General features: G+C 39.2%; 1 protein-coding gene across 9 annotated transcripts in view; it reads right to left on the bottom strand.

Annotated features, from left to right (window-relative positions):
• Positions 1-15,969, bottom strand: part of ABI3BP (ABI family member 3 binding protein) — a 243,215-nt gene that overhangs the window by 76,212 nt on the left and 151,034 nt on the right. For 5 of the 9 annotated variants that reach the window (XM_064374560.1, XM_064374561.1, XM_064374562.1 and 2 more), the window contains exons 21-30: positions 10,214-10,255; positions 9,473-9,565; positions 8,955-9,002; positions 7,812-7,874; positions 7,620-7,694; positions 6,552-6,599; positions 5,025-5,084; positions 3,804-3,893; positions 2,235-2,267; positions 1,134-1,217 (exon numbers count right to left, since the gene is read on the bottom strand). The exons of 2 other annotated variants lie outside the window; for them this stretch is intronic. In XM_064374560.1, the coding sequence (XP_064230630.1) occupies positions 1,134-1,217; positions 2,235-2,267; positions 3,804-3,893; positions 5,025-5,084; positions 6,552-6,599; positions 7,620-7,694; positions 7,812-7,874; positions 8,955-9,002; positions 9,473-9,565; positions 10,214-10,255 (636 nt within the window). Of the gene's footprint in view, positions 1-1,133; positions 1,218-2,234; positions 2,268-3,803; positions 3,894-5,024; positions 5,085-6,551; positions 6,600-7,619; positions 7,695-7,811; positions 7,875-8,954; positions 9,003-9,472; positions 9,566-10,213; positions 10,256-11,403; positions 11,446-15,969 lie in introns of all 9 variants that reach the window. 2 more of the 9 variants (XM_064374566.1, XM_064374564.1) reach the window with 2 other exon arrangements.

The following is a 15,969-nucleotide window of genomic DNA, read 5'->3' on the forward strand; positions in this document are numbered from 1 at the left end:
GACTGAGTCTTTCGTAAATACAGCTGTACTTTAACATAAGTAGCTGAAGAACCAGCTCTCAGTTTTGGCACCATTGGGTTGGGTATCTTCAGTTCTAAGAACAGAAAAAGCATGATCCTGTGCAGAAATAGGAATCACTGAAGCCCCTTAGATCAAATTTTTTTTTTTTTTTTGAGACAGAGTCTCACTCTGTCACCAGGCTGGAGTGCAGTGGCGTGATCTCGGTTCACTGCAACCTCTGTCTCCCGGGTTCAAGCAATTCTCCTGCCTCAGCCTCCCGAGTAGCTGGGACTACAGGCGCACGCCACCACGCCCAGCTAATTTTTGTATTTTTAGTAGAGACGGGGTTTCATCATGTTGGCCAGGACGGTCTCGATCTCTTGACCTCGTGATCCGCCCGCCTCGGCCTCCCAAAGTGCTGGGATTACAGGCGAGAGCCACCACACCTAGCCCTTAGATCAAATTTAAGCTCTTGAGTAGACATCCCAGTCCCCTTTAATTCATCACTGAAGAGGAGAGTATCAGCGAGTTATCCTCTGTGAGTTATCCTGGTGAGTCAGTTTCAACACATTCCCTGCTTATCAGCCTCTGTTTCCTCATCCCTCTACTCATCCAATTTCTATACTGGTTTCTAATTATCCTGGACATTTTCCTCTCTGCCACGCTTCGAGGAAGTAGCATTTACACCATGGAAGAAATATTTGCATAAATGTGCTGCCTCTTATTAGTTTCCACCTGGTTATGCAAGAACAGCTTTTGTTTACAACTACAGTGCAAACTGATTGGGAAGGAAAACACCTTCCCACTTCTGATATATGGACTAATATGGCTTTGGGGAATTAGAAGGGACTTAATAAAAGTAGTTGATTTAAATGACTGTACTGGCTCAATACTGAGCAGCTTTAAGACAAGGAATGAAATAAAATAGCAAGAAGAGTAAATAATCACCAACAGAGAAGATCCCTATAGAGAAAGCAGGAGGTGCTAAGCTATTCATGTTCTCCTCACTAACCGGTAGCTTTACTCTTAAGAGATATATAGGGCATGATCCCGTGTATCACATGCACATAGAACTTACAGTCCTAATCGCGGTAGACTGCTTGGATTCTGTAAAACAGAAACTACGTATTTACCCAGTTTAGTCTGAGGTACTTCTGGATGGGGCGTGGTTTTAGGTTTGGGATGTGGACGACGGGCTCTTTTTGCTGTTGTTGGAGCTGAAGGAAGAAAATGCAGCATTAATACGGTGCTGATGGCTCATTCACTATGAATAGGATGACATAGCCACAAGATTTTAAATACTAGACCTACTAGCCTTTAAACCTACTAGCCTCGATCACGTTATCTGCTACATAATTCACTAAAATATTACTCATACATTAACAAAATAACACAAATGACAGGCAGATTAAAAAGGCAGATGTTTGGGAATGGTTGTACATAGAATAAAAAAAGACGAACAAAAATAGAAACCAAAAAAAGGAAAAAAATACAAAGGGAGATGTGTAAGGGATGTATAAAGAAACTTCTGTATTACAGCCTGGTCAGCATAGCTCAAGTCAGACCCTCGCTTGTCAAGAGTTTGAGTCCAGAGAACTTTGTCACTTTGGCTTGAAATTTCCTCCTTCAGTATCTTAATAGGTTTTCTTTGATAACTGAAAGTTCTCCAGAGACAAAAATTCTACATATAATTACATTTAAGAAACAAACATGAGAAACTAACATTATTTTCTTAAAAGTGTCCCGAATTCAAATCACCGCTTAACCCGACACTATTCACTTATAACTAGGCTTGGGCAAACTTTTTACTTGGTAATTTACTAGACTAAGTATTTAAATTCACTGAAACATCAATAAAGCAAAAAAAAAAAAAAATTATATAGAACTTGAGAAACAGAAAGATAAACAAAGAAACTTCAGGATATTATCATTTGATACCACGCTGGTGCTCTAAATAAGGAATACATGGGGAACTGTAGTTGGATCTTGGCTCTAACAGACAGTATGGTTCAGAGACTCAGACACGACACAATTTCAAGCTGGGCTATGGAGCAGAGAGCTGTCTTGAATTAGGTCTTTGCATATTTCTGTTAATAAGAAAGCTTCCTATATTTTAAGATGAATACTGTAATGAGACGACAGCAAAAGATGGTCCCATCACCTATATGGAACCATGGCTAAATCTGACAATGAGTAAGAAAAAGCACTTGCTGAAGGACATAGAGAGTCATTACCTGAAGAAGTCCCAGGAGTAATAGGTCCAAAGTCTGTAGCAAGAAATGATCAAAAGCAATTTTAAAAAGAAGTGTTAAAACACATGAGAAAAGCCATCATTCTCCCGAGAAGTGAACTTTACCATTATTAGCTCCACAGCCACAAAGCAAACACTGAAGTTCTCAAGTGAGGGTACATATTTGATTTTATGAAACAGATATAACCTTAGCATCTGCAATGTGCTTAGCTACCACTTTTTCTTATTTTTATATTATCTGATATTACAATAGAAAATAGAAAACCCTGCTTAGAAAAATCTTAGGACATCTGATAATGTTATGTTTAAAAATTATGAAAAATTAATGTGAAAGTATCATTAGTTGCACTGTCAATTGGAAAACAAAGCCTGAGTTCATGATAGATGCAGTTGGTCATACGTTTAAGCAGATACAGTGATGAATGACTAAAATAGACAATGCTCTTCTTTGTTGAGAGTGCACTTCGGAAAAAGCCCAAGACCTCTGTTCAAACAAAGGCACACAAAGAGCCAGATAGAGAGGGTCATTCAACCCATCAAACTTGTTAGCGCATCTCCGTTATCAGGATGGAAAAGGCCCGACCCTAGGATTGGAGAGCGTGCTGGAGCCAACTGGCTCAAATCCAGTCAGCGAAGCCAGGCATTTGAAGTGCTCTTTGTGGACCCATCAAAAGCAGCACTACCGTCCAACTGAAAGAACACTGCCTTTCTCACAATCAGGTGGCACTTGCAGTTCCTGTCCTTCCGCTGTCACCCTCGTATGACACATTCCTGCCTCTGTTTATGTGATTCCTGCCCAACCAATTCTACAGGCTCTACAAATTTCAAGGTCCACAAGATGAGCTCTTGCTCTGTTGCCTGGGCTGGAGTGCAAGGGCGCATTCATGGCTCACTGCAGTCTCAACTTCCTGGGCTCAAGTGATCCTCCCACCTCAGTCACCCAGGTAGTTGGGACTACAGGCACACGTGAGCATACCTGGCTAATTTTTCTTAAATGTTTTGTAGAAATGGAGTTCTCCCTAAAGATCCACATTACACTTATCAGCCCACAGATGTTTTACTTCTCTAAGAATTAACCATATGCCTAACAGTTGGTAAAATTTCATAAATATTTGCGTTTCCTCCCACTCCTGTGTATCTATTATGAAGAGTCTCACATAAGAGCAGCTTCTTTTAACTCAGGGAAGTCATTTGTTTTTTTCTAAAACATTCTTCACAGATGCAAACGTTCAAAATGTGTGACGGGTTGAACTAAATATGCTAACTAGACACCTGATCAGGTAAATTTTTTGCCGAGCTGAGGCTACAGAGAGAAAAATGTAATTGAGCGTCAGAAAAGCAAACAAAATACCCAGGCACCAAGGAGGTCCTCTCGGAAGCAGCATGAGGAAGTTGTAGGCATCGCCAGGGCACTGTGTTGTTAGCAGCTGCTTTCCATGACTTGGGCCTTCACCCCAAGGGTCAAATGGGTTATAAGGTGGCAGGTTAAACTGCCACCCCCATACCACATCCAGCAGGATGTCGCAGGGACAAGGAACCACATATTATTTACCTAGTTTGGTCTGCGGTGTCTCTGGGCGTGGGGTGGTTTTATGTTTGGGACGTGGACGACGTGTTCTTGCTCGTGGTGGTGTTTTTGGAGCTAAAGAAAGGAAACTGGTTATTGAGGTCTTATGACTCCAGAAACCAATGAGACGATTACACGTGACTCCAGGTTTTCTAAAGTTTTCTTAAGCCTTGAGAAATTTGTCTCTTTGGTTTGAAATTTTCTTCTGATCATCTACATGCAAAAAAAATATACATTTTTGGTCTACTCACAGGTCTTTTGAGACAGATGGAATATATGTAATTTTTAAAAATAAACTTCAGCTTTATGGTTAGTTGCTGATACAGGATTTTCGAAGAGGGCCCAGAACCAAGGGAAGTCAGACACAGGCACACAGACATCACATCAGAGAGGGACCCAGGCCCACCTGCTTTTGGGAGAGTGTACTTAGAAATCACTTGGCTCAGACATACATCCCATTAAAAATTATGAATGTAAGCACATCTCATTTTCTAAAATAGTTGGTAGGCAATAAAAATTCCCTGTGTATCTTAAAACAACAGAAAGTAAGATGCCCAGAGAATTATAATTGATATTCATCAGGCAGACATTCCTAATTGTATCTGAAATTCAGCTTCAACATAGAACACTTGAGCAGAATTGCAGGCTCTGTCAAGCATTAGTAAAGATGGATAATATGGGAAGAATGGGACACAGATGCTGTTCACTATGGCATATGGGCTTATAACCAAGTAACTTGTTTTAAGCATTTTCTTTTCTTTTTTTTTTTGAGATGGAGTTTTGCTCTTGTTACCCTGGCTGGAGTGCAATGGCGCAATCTCGGCTCACTGCAACCTCCGCCTCCTGGGTTCAAGGAATTCTCCTGCCTCAGCCTCCTGAGTAGCTGGGACTACAGGTGTGCACCACCACGCCCAGCTAATTTTTGTATTTTTAATTGAGACGGGGTTTCACCATGTTGACCAGGATGGTCTCGGTCTCTTGACCTCATGATCCACCCGCCTCGACCTCCCAAAGTGCCGGGATTACAGGCATGAGCCACCGCGCCCGGCCTAAGCATTTTCAATACATTCAAAATAAAGAATATGGTTCAATGACAAGAGGATGATGAGAAAATCTTATGAAAGAAAAAACCCTTGACCCAAACAGTGATGGAATAGACTAGACAATAAGCAGAAGAAAACTCATAAAGACATAAAAGGTCATTACCTAATGTTGCCAGTGGAGCCTCAGTTCTCACAGTTACAGGCTCAATGTCTGTGGTGAGGACTAACCGAAAGCAATACAATAAACCATGGAGATGAAGAAATACAGAAAAAGAAAATTATTTTGAAAATCAATCTTAACCCTTTACAGTTTAAAATGCATTTCTGAACTCTGGGAAAATAGTATTCGTTTTCCCATAACTACCCATACTATCATATCCATTTATCTCACAAAACAGCCATACCCTTTGCATCCCTGTAAGGCAATGAAAATATTTTCCTGTATTTCGCTGACTCCAATAACACAGAAAACCTGGCTGCAAGAAAATCTTAGTTGTACAATATGTAATTTTAAAGTACGCTAAAAAATTGTTCTAAAACCTTCTGTTGGTACTTGAAAAGTTTTCACCACAATTATTAATTTGTTTTGAGAGTGGTGATTGTGAGGAGAATTAGATAAATGTTTTGAAATGTCTCAATCAATTTACTTGAGATCCGTGAGAGGTGTGGAAAAGTCTTATACCTTTTATTTGTAATAAATGTGATATTCTTCTTGCTCTGCCTCCTGATTCATTTATTTCAAATGGCTAATTAGAAGATAATCGAGTAGAAAACAGATAATTAAGAAAAAGTTCTAAAAGGTAGTAATTCAACTTTTTGTCTAGATAAACAGGATTTCTGTATCTTGAAATGGATTATACATAGATATAAAATTAATAAAGAATTGTAACTCTCTGGTATTAGCATCTCCATTTACCTTTCACTAAACCCAGAAGGCTAAATGTAACACTCAAATATCTCATCCTCAAAAACTCTTTAAGCGTTTACAGAGAGACTGACTTTCCTTTATTGCTCAGGACGTCGTAGCACAAAGCTGGCTTAAGCCACCCCTGAGAGCATCTTCAGAACTAAAGGCATGTATAATAGAAGTACGGAGGAGGCCAGGACAACAGGATGACAACAACATTTATAATTGATTGCCTTCAAACAAAACAGGGAATCCTTATTTTGCTTGGAATTTTGCATTACAAGACAAAGTTAGCAACAGAAAGATCAATTTGCATACGAATAACGCGGAACAAGAAGAAAGGACTTTTGCAAGAAAGAAACAGTTATGTACATCATGAGCGCCTTATAAACACACTGAGGACAAACTCCAACCAGCTTTTTCATCTCTTCCCTCCCACATCCGTAAATTGCACACACACAGAAGCAGAGGTTTCAAATACGTTTCTGGTTCCAAAGATGGATATGGACAGAGTGCCTGTGGCTCCTGACAGCATCAAGTGCTGTAAGAATCTGAATGTCTCTGAAGGCGATCAAAGAAAGAGTAACATTTAGGTTACAAGCTGAGCAGCAGATGTAAGAATGCCTAATGATGTTAAAAAGGCTTCTGTTGAAAATAGTAAACAATTTTTTAAAATGCAAAAAAATGGTGAATGACAACTGTGCATACTGTAGCTAATGAAACAAGAGATGAGAGGGGCAAGCTCAGAGAAACAAGGGCCAAGGAGGAAGAACGCATCATTACCTATGGTCATCGAGGGGGCTTCGGTTTCAAATGGAACAGGCTCAGAGACTGCATCATAAAAACAAACAGATATAAGTAATAAAAGCAAGGAAGTGTAAACTTTTGGGTGCTCACTAGTGTTTAATTCAAAGGACACAGATATTCTAAGTTAATATAAACTGCCTTCTTGATAGGCTTATTTATTATCTGAGATGCTTCTTAGCAAATTAAAATTTTATACCAATTGGAATCTCAGGAGAAAATTTCAACTGCGAACAGTTGGAGGTGGAGAACTGTTATATAAACATCTTCTTATGGGGTTAGAAAATTACTAAGTTAATAGTTACAGTTTAAAATATTGGCCGGGTAGAGCGGCTCATGCCTGTAATCCCAGCACTTTGGGAGGCCGAGGTGGGAGAATCACCTGAGGTCAGGAGCTTGAGACCAGCCTGGCCAAGATGGTGAAACCCTGTCTCTAGTAAAAATACAAAAATTAGCCGGACATAGTGGTACACGCCTGTAGTTCCAGCTACTCAGGAGGCTCAGGCAGGAGAATCGCTTGAGCCCAGGAGGCAGAGGTTGCAGTGAGCTGAGATCACACCACTGCACTCCAGGCTGCGTGACAGAGTGAGACTTCTTCTCTAAATAAACAGAATAAAATAAAATGTCCACAGAGTATTTTAGAGGAAGCCAATCCCTGACTAGCAGGCCTTCTTCTCAGCTGTGCCTCTAAGTGAATAGCAGTGTCAGCCTTCTACGTGTAGTAACAGTGGTTACTAAAATCACTTTCAAAAATGTTTCACACACAGAAAACTCAGGCCTCTGTTCACTACAAACTCAGAAAATAGACCTAAAAATGCTTTAAAAAAATGGAATGCCAGTAAATCAGGTATAAAATTTACTAATTTTCTACATATTGACTTGTTCATTCAGTACTTAAAACATCAGTGTGGCTGCTTGGAAAAGATAATGAACAAAATTATGGTATTTGGGTTTCTATGATTTATATGATATGACAGATTGTAAACATTTTCAGCAATGCTTCCAGAGAAAATCCTGTTAAGCTAAAGCACTGGAAATTATGTTTACCGGATTTAGTTGGTGGCATGTCTGGTTCTGCTGTGGTCTGGGGTTTAGGAAGTAATTGTTTTGGTGGTTTTGAACCTGAAGAAAATTAGAGTGCCGGAATTAGTGTTACAGCGGAGCTGTGAATGTGAAGATTCATGTTACTTACACATTGTTTTCTTATTTATAGATCAAGGCATTGAAAGTAGCGATTACCAGGCTGAATTTGAGGTGCATCTGGTCTGTGTGTGGTTTTAGGACTCTCGGATGGTTTTGAGGCTAAAGAAAAAGGTATTAAAATTAGCAAAATGTGTCATGGCTGACACCGTGAAAATTAAGGACAAGTAGGCTGAACAAAGACACTATACAGATTCAATGAATCTATAAAAATTTCTTGGGTGTGGGAAGGGTGAAAAGGGTCTTCATTTTAACTACACACTGGCATAATTAGTTTTTCCTGAAAGGAAAAACGATCAGTAAATGTGTTTTTGGGCAAAAGTAATAAGAACTGTTATAAGCTGTTTTTCCTATATAACTAATATCAAAATAGACAAAGTACTATTTCTTTGATGGAAAGATCTTCTTCAGTATAAAAACAGCAAGGTAGAAGTCCAATTGCTTAGGAGGTGATCGGAAGTAATCCATAAACACTTAAAATTACGCATGAGAAAAATGATGTTACATGGCTGCCAATGTCTGGGATTTTCCAAAGTAAAGTCGTGATAGATTTTAAGAGTTAAACTATACTAAAATGATTATAATCAAACAGTATTAGTACTAAAAACAAGAAAAACAGCTTGGGACTTTTAATGCTCTCAAGTTCCAAAGACCATCACTAGTTTTACACTGGACTCTAGACCAAGAACAATCCCGGTGCCTCTAGTTACCCAAACCTACTCAAAAACATTTTTCAAAGAAACAGAAAAACTGGAGACGCCATTATTTCAAGCAGCTTTTTAAAAGGAAGAAAGTCTTAGAAGTTGAATCAGTAAAGCAATGAAATGCGAACCATGGTGCTGCAGTAAAATTTTGCCATCTGTTCAGCGCAGGATGAGCACAGAGGTCCCTGTCTGAGAGGGAGCTGATGGCTTTGTCAACCCCAGGACACATATGGGGAAGACAGAAGTCAGCAGAGAACCGGGAAGTTGTGTGCAAAACCACAGACCTTCCCTAGATGAGCACACTGGATCGTTTTAGAACTCTATCTTTAGGATCTTCAGACCCAGACAGGAAAGGTGAGGAAAAGCGTGGGATGAAATGGTGACGAGGTGGTGGAACTGCAGTCATGCCTGTAATGGAGAATGGGGAAGGCGAAAGCAACAACCCGTGAGAGCAGCCAGGGTGGGGGAGTAGAATTACCAATTGTGGGCACCAAGGATTCCGGCTGTATCGTGGCAGGTTCCAGAGCTGCAGAAGGAAACACCAAGGCATCGAGTATTTCAAGAAGTGGCATCTTGAGGAGGGAAACATTACGCCCCAAGCTGGGATACTCTGTCTAAATGAAGTCCTTTTTCTGCATGTGATTTTCCCTTTACTTTTCCCGTTGTCCTTTCTCCTTGGTGCTTCCCTGCACCTCACCTGCCATGAATGTACATGGTAAGATTTCCAGGTGCCTTACTTTAATAATCCACTTAATGGGCCAGCTTTCTGCTGTGTGTACCTAATAACTATGACTGAGAGCATAAACATATTATACAGTACATATATAAAAAAAAGGTACATATATAAAAATGCAGAGAGAGAGTACAGATGCTCAGTCATCAAAGTCAATTCCACCGGTTCCTAAAGCCCAGCTGCTCAAGTAGGTGACAGCTACTAAACCGGAAGCTGCCATATTCCACTTCCTACGTTAACTGGAACGCGAATATCACATTTACCCGGTTTGAACTTGGGCACATCTGGACTAGGTGTGGTTTTAGGGCGGGGACGTGGGCGGGGGCGACGACCTGGTCTTTTGGTCTTTCGTGGTGCTGAAGAAAGAAAATTGGCAAGTTAATACAAGAAGCGTGGATTTACAAACTGATGATAAATATTACATCCATCTTAGAAGCACAGTTAAGCCCTCCGATTTACTGTGGGCATGTGTCCATCTGCTTTGCAAGTTTCTATCATTATCTACCTAGTTAAATGAGGTCTTGAATAACTTTTGTCAAAGATTAATAAACTGTCCAACAGATCTGTTCTTCCATTTTGAGCTGGAAAATCTCAAAACTTTGTACAGCTTAGAGAAGACAGTCACTCAAAAATACTGAAGGCGTATGTTCAACAGGAACATGTGAAAGCTTGCCTTTATAAAGCCATTTGGGATAAAAATTAATATCTATTTAGCCTGAGATTCAAACACAGAAATTTTTCACTTAGCATTTAAAATATCCACAAATCAACAATACAGGCAGAAGGCTTTGAATTCAGTAATTATTTCAGGAAAGGCAACTTTTAAAAAATGAGATATAGTTGATAAACTGTATCTATGGGACTTAACTTTTTTCTGAAGAACAAAGCACTTACACACACAAATGAGCATTAATGTATTCATTCATTCATGTGAGCCTGTCAACACAGATACCAGCAGTCAGGAAAAGAGGAAATGAAGGTCATCCACTCAGTAACTCTATTACCTAATGTTGTTGTTGAAGGTTTCGTTCCCCGTGTTTCAGGTCCTAAGACAGTGTGAAAAAAATCAAGAATCAAGATCAAAGGAAAAATGATGACATGTATTTAAAACACGGAATACGCTTAATTTTTAATTACTAGGTTGAGCAAATGTAAATGGTGAAACTTTTATTCACATATGAAGTTTCTTTTCTACTTCAGTAGATTCCTGTGTTTTTGACAAAGTGAACAAAAAATGTAGCCAGTCAGTTAAGTCTGGAAAGAGAAATGGAACAAAAAGGCATGATTCTCATTTGGAATATGTGACTGTAATAACGCAACCAGCAGTTCATGTTATGAAGGAAAATATGGGTAATTGGCTAAGATGGCACCAGAACACATTTTTTTTTCTCTTTTGAAGAAAAAGAAGCTATAAAGATTGGGGTTGGTTTTTCTATTTCTATGAGTGGATTTCCTAGTGACACATCAGAGTATTTAAATCTGTAAAGATCATAGAGCTTTTCAAGAAAATCTGCAAAAGTTAGAGTTTTGAAAGCAAGGAAAACACCTCCAAAAGAGAACACATAAATATATCCTATGAAAGTCAGGGTCCTCCCCTGGCAATAAACAGGTTAGAACAAGCTCAGAACATATTCCTAAAATGTAACTGAGGGAAAATAAAGAATGTATCAAATTAAAATTAGTATTGCTTTCATGGGTGTCTCTGAAAGAGACACCTCTGCATAAATCAAGCACAGGCTGATAATATATCTTCGGGCAAAAATGGCTGGAAAAAGAACTGAAGGACAATTAAGACATATTGGGCTGGGCATGGTGGCTCATGCCTGTAATCCCAGCACTTTGGGAGGCCGAGGCGGGTGGATCACCTGAGGTCAGGAGTTGGAGACCAGCCTGGCCAATGTGGCGAAACCCTGTCTCTACTAAAAATACAAAAAATTAGCTGGGCGTGGTGGCTCAGGCCTATAATCTCAGCTACTTGGGAGGCTGAGACAGGAGAATTGCTTGAACCTGGGAGGTGGAGGTTGCGGTGAGCCGAGATCGCGCCACTGCACTCTAGCCTGGGCAACAAGAGTGAAACTTCATGTCAAAATAAAATAAAATAAAATAAAAAATAAAAAACCCAAAGCCGAACAAAGTTGAACATGGAGAGTGTTAAAGATAATTTGTTTTCACTCATTATAAAAAGCTTTATTACCTATTGTTGACTCTGATGGCAGTGGAGTCTGAGGTTCTGGGACTGCAATAAAAGCAAGTAATATCAAAAGCAATGCTGAAGAGGACCAGTTACGATAGAAGTTACACGTTCTTTAAACGGTGTTCTCTCCTGGGTGAATGACTAGGTTCTACTGGCTTATGCCAGTGAAGTTCAACCTTCCACATCCTCTCTACAGACCACAAGAATTGAGAATTCTCATTTTTGTTGTTGATTTCCAGCTGTTACCGTCACTTCCCGATATTCTGGTTTGCCTCTGGTGCTGAGGAAACGCTAACTTAGAGGGAGTTCTGGGTAGCCTCTCTGAGGCTGTTCAGAGCGTCCTGTCACCTGCCATTGCTTCTTGCAGGACAGCCAGGTTCACCCAAGGAAATAGAAAAGGCAACAGACTCTCCCCCTGGTACTGTGTCTGTGCTGTTAGTTTGCAACCATCTCCAGCTTGGCTGGACCTGGCGTTCTCTCACAAAACGATAGGAATTAAACTTATGGTTCAAAAGGGACCGCAAGTTCATATGACGCCCCCTGTAGTCACTAGTATCTATCGCTGCTAAACAAATTGGTTCACATATGAAAGTTAACTCATTTGAATGGTAAACCAGCGAGTCCAAAAGCAGTCTCAGATTTCATCAAATGTTAATTAAATAACATCTAAATATTCTGATAAACTTTCCAATGCTTATTGAGACCAGCAATCAGTAAATTAAACTTCATGCTGAATGTAGTCTGGTTACAATATTTTGGCTTTTAAAAAGATTAACCAATAAGTTTCTTAGCCTTCTATGAACAAAAAGAATTGCTGTTTAAGAAGAAGAAAATAAAAAAGGAATCGTTTATTTTTGAAATGGAAAGAAAAAATTAAGATTCTTGAACTTTTTTCTTATAGAAAGAAACTAATCAATATGGCATTCACAGACCATCTTAATAGAACTTAAATCATTCTTCTATTTATACGTTTCTATCATTAGACTTATCAGGAATTATCTCCAATGTTACTTAACAAGGGAGTTGTTTCTATGTACCAACTAACAACAATTGCTTCTATATAGCAACTAGTTTTTAGCAACTGAAAAATAGAATGCATGTAGAGAATTTTTATCTCTAAAAGCGATGCATAATAGCGTAAGGCGCTATTTAAAGGCGTTATCATCCATTAGCGTATCTGTGATCAAAACAGTTTTGTCTTGAGGCTGTTTTAAACAGTACAAATCAAGTGCAAAAGAATCAAGTTAAAAGTTATTTTTAAAAGCCCAGAATACTGATTTCTCAAGAACTCGTGCAGAGATAGATTGTAACAGATGAATGGCAAAGCAGGAGTGATGTGTCGGACTGAACTACCTATGACAAAGGAAAAATTCTGAGTGAGTGTGTGTGTGTGTGTGTGTGTGTGAGAGGAGGAGGAAGGGAAAGAAAGGGAGGGAGAGGATGTGTGTGTGTGAGAGAGAGGAAAGAACAAACAGTACATGTGGGAGAAGGAGAGAGGAGGAGAATATGTAAGAGAGAATGTGTGTGAGAAAGAAAGACTGTAGGTGTGTATGTGTAATAGAGTGTATGTATAGTCCAGGTTCTCAGTGCTCTAGGACAAGAAAATAAATATCAATACATGAAATATAATCAACGTGAAATAAGCATTCACGCCTGAAGATAGCAAACAAATCATTATTCTGAAACTTCAAGGTTGTGATTCATGTTTTTGATTCTACAAAGTTGCCCTCCACAAGTGTGATGAAGAACATAAGATCTGCTACTCATTGCATCTTTCTGACTGCACAAAAATTACAGAATGTCGCTTTTAAAATTATAAGGAAAAATCCGCCTTTTTGAGTTCCTGACCGAGTTTGAAACCAAATAGGCATAGAACTCACTCCATCAATTAAGCTTCGAAGTCAATTGCACATAAAAGTCTATGTTTAGTAAAAATGAGTATCTCTTCTGGCAAGACTCTCCTATTTGACAATCATAAGGAATTATGGGTAAAGGTACAAAATGTTCTATAACAAAGCTGAGTGGTCTGCACATGACTAAGCCACTCATCTCCACACAAAACAAAGACAAATTTGACTCACATGCGTGGGGAGGAATGAGAACAACTTACAATTCTATCCACCTTGGAAGACAGTTACATGAAACAAACACCTGTAACTGGGGCGCACTCCCTTATTTTCAGTCCATTAGAAGATTAAAGATTAAACCATGAAGGAAACAACTCCCATTGGATGAGGCAGACAAGTTAAGACATGGTAGGTGGCTGTGGTTTTTGAGAAATGCACTGAATTGTGTTTATAAAACAAGCCCAAATCAATGTGGATTTTTCCTCGTTGACTGAACCACCAAGCAAAGCCAAAGGAAAAGCAGCCTGTAATGGAAAGTGAAACAGAAAAATAGAAGAGTGTGAGGAGAGTGCCGAGAGGCCTCGAAAAGCTCTGGGTGGTTGATTTGCTCTTCTGAACCTTGGCTAGAAACAGACATCTTTAGGAGAGCTACAAAGGTGGTCTGCCCCAAATAAACAAAATAAAATGTAAGACTCCCAAGCGAAAGCAATGGTCTGCAGAGATCCAGTCGTCGTCCTGTGTTGCTATGGACCATTCAAGGTGCACTGGAGTTGGCACAGGTCTGGGTGTGGATTCGGAAGTCATTACACTGCCGTTAGAGGAAGAAGCGTGGATTTTCTTTGATGATTAGGTTTAGAAATCAAAGGAATGTAAACACATTAGCCTCCAAGTAATTCTTCCTATTTTAAAAGGAAATGTCAAATTAAGAAGTCTTTTTGCTCAAACACCTTAGAATGGTAAGAATATACCCTTCCTTCCTCATTTGTATTAATCAATTTCCTCTCAGAAATATTTTCTTAGAAACCACTGAAATGAACAATGTAACCTATCATATATAAACTGTAACCAACATTTGGAGCATTTTTTGATGTGTTTCAATTTTATGTTGTAATAACAGAAATAATTACTTTGGAGAGAAATGCTTAAATTTGGTGACTCAAACAAACAGTACTATTTCATGATCTGCTTGGTAATAGCCCTCTGATCAAAATACAGCCTAGTTTACTACTTTATCCCAACGCTCTCTAAGCATGGTTTTTAAATAAGTGTGTATTAAACCCTTCTCTCATACAGCTGTCAGAGTTATTTGATTTAAACCACTATTAAGGCTTTGAGTTTTACTAGCTATGCTTCTTCCTCTGAAAAACCTCTCTGAGTGGGAATTTTTCATTCCATTTCTCTGACTTAGAGACCTCATCAATGGTCACAGTGTCACCTACACTCCCTCTGCCTAATCCCCAATTTCCTTCAGTCTGCACCTATACCCAGAAATCTCACTGCTTCTTTACAGGGAGTAATGAGGATTCTTTCTTTGAGCAGTTACATTTTTCTTCCTTAGCCATTTCATTGCAAAAATAAATCATGCCCACTTTAGCAGAAAATCTCTTGCTTTAATAATCCTACTTTGTAAACATGCCATTAATGGAAATGCAAGTTCAAAATCCATTAAACGTTATAGTGAGAAATATTTTCCTTCTGTTGGTAAGGGTTTAACATTTAGATAACGATGACACTCAGTGGTGACCAGTTCCCTGTAGTCAATCTTATAAGTCAACATTTAAGACTGCTATATGAATTACAGATAGATAGAAAACTCCAAGATCATTCAATATATCCCACAATTTTTTTTTCTTTTTGAGTGGAGTGTTACTCTGTTGCCTAGGCTGGTGTACAATGGCGTGGTCTCGGCTCACTGCAACCTCCACCTTCCGGGTTCAAGCGATTCTCCTGCCTCAGTCTCCTGAGTAGCTGAGATTACAGGCACGCGCCACCACATCCAGCTAATTTTTGTATTTTTAATAGAGACGGGGTTTCACCATGTTGGCCAGGCTGGTCTTGAACTCCTGACCTCATGATTCACCCACCTCAGCTTTCCAAAGTGCTGGGATTACAGGCGTGAGCCACCGCTCCCAGCCACTCCACAATCTTTATGTCTTAAATAATATATATAGAATGATCCCTTCCTGTAAAAACAGTTTTTTTAAAAAAAAAGAAAATGCCACTAAAAATTCCTAAGAGGTAAACAGGTATCAGTGTTCAGAAATCAGCACCAATTTAGAAGTCTTGGATCGTTAGGAAAATACGGGTCTTTCTAGTCTTCTAGCCTGAGAACTGAGAAGCTCTAAAATAATGCAGAGTTCTTAGAAGACAGAAACACTTATCTTGTTTCCAGCTGAAAGGCTATTGTTTATGTGATTAGAATTCCAGTCAACACTGGTATTGGAAACTATTTTGCAGTACTAGACAGGGGAGTTCTCAATCATTCACTTCATTACATTTCTGTGTTTTCTCGGCGGTGATCGTGAATATGATAATCCACCACAGTGCTCAGAGCAATGCTGTGATATCACTGTGGCCGTTTATGATGAGATCATTTCATTGCATGTTTGCACTTTACATGGAAAAATGTAACAAATGTCAAAATACAAACCAGAAATTCTTGCTCCAAAGAATTGCATAAAACTTGACCCCACTTTTGGAATATTCAAACAAGTTTAGG

Source organism: Aotus nancymaae, unplaced genomic scaffold (assembly GCF_030222135.1).
Source record: "Aotus nancymaae isolate 86718 unplaced genomic scaffold, 86718_ANA_hifiasm-v0.15.2.pri h1tg000011l, whole genome shotgun sequence".
NCBI lineage: Eukaryota > Metazoa > Chordata > Mammalia > Primates > Aotidae > Aotus > Aotus nancymaae.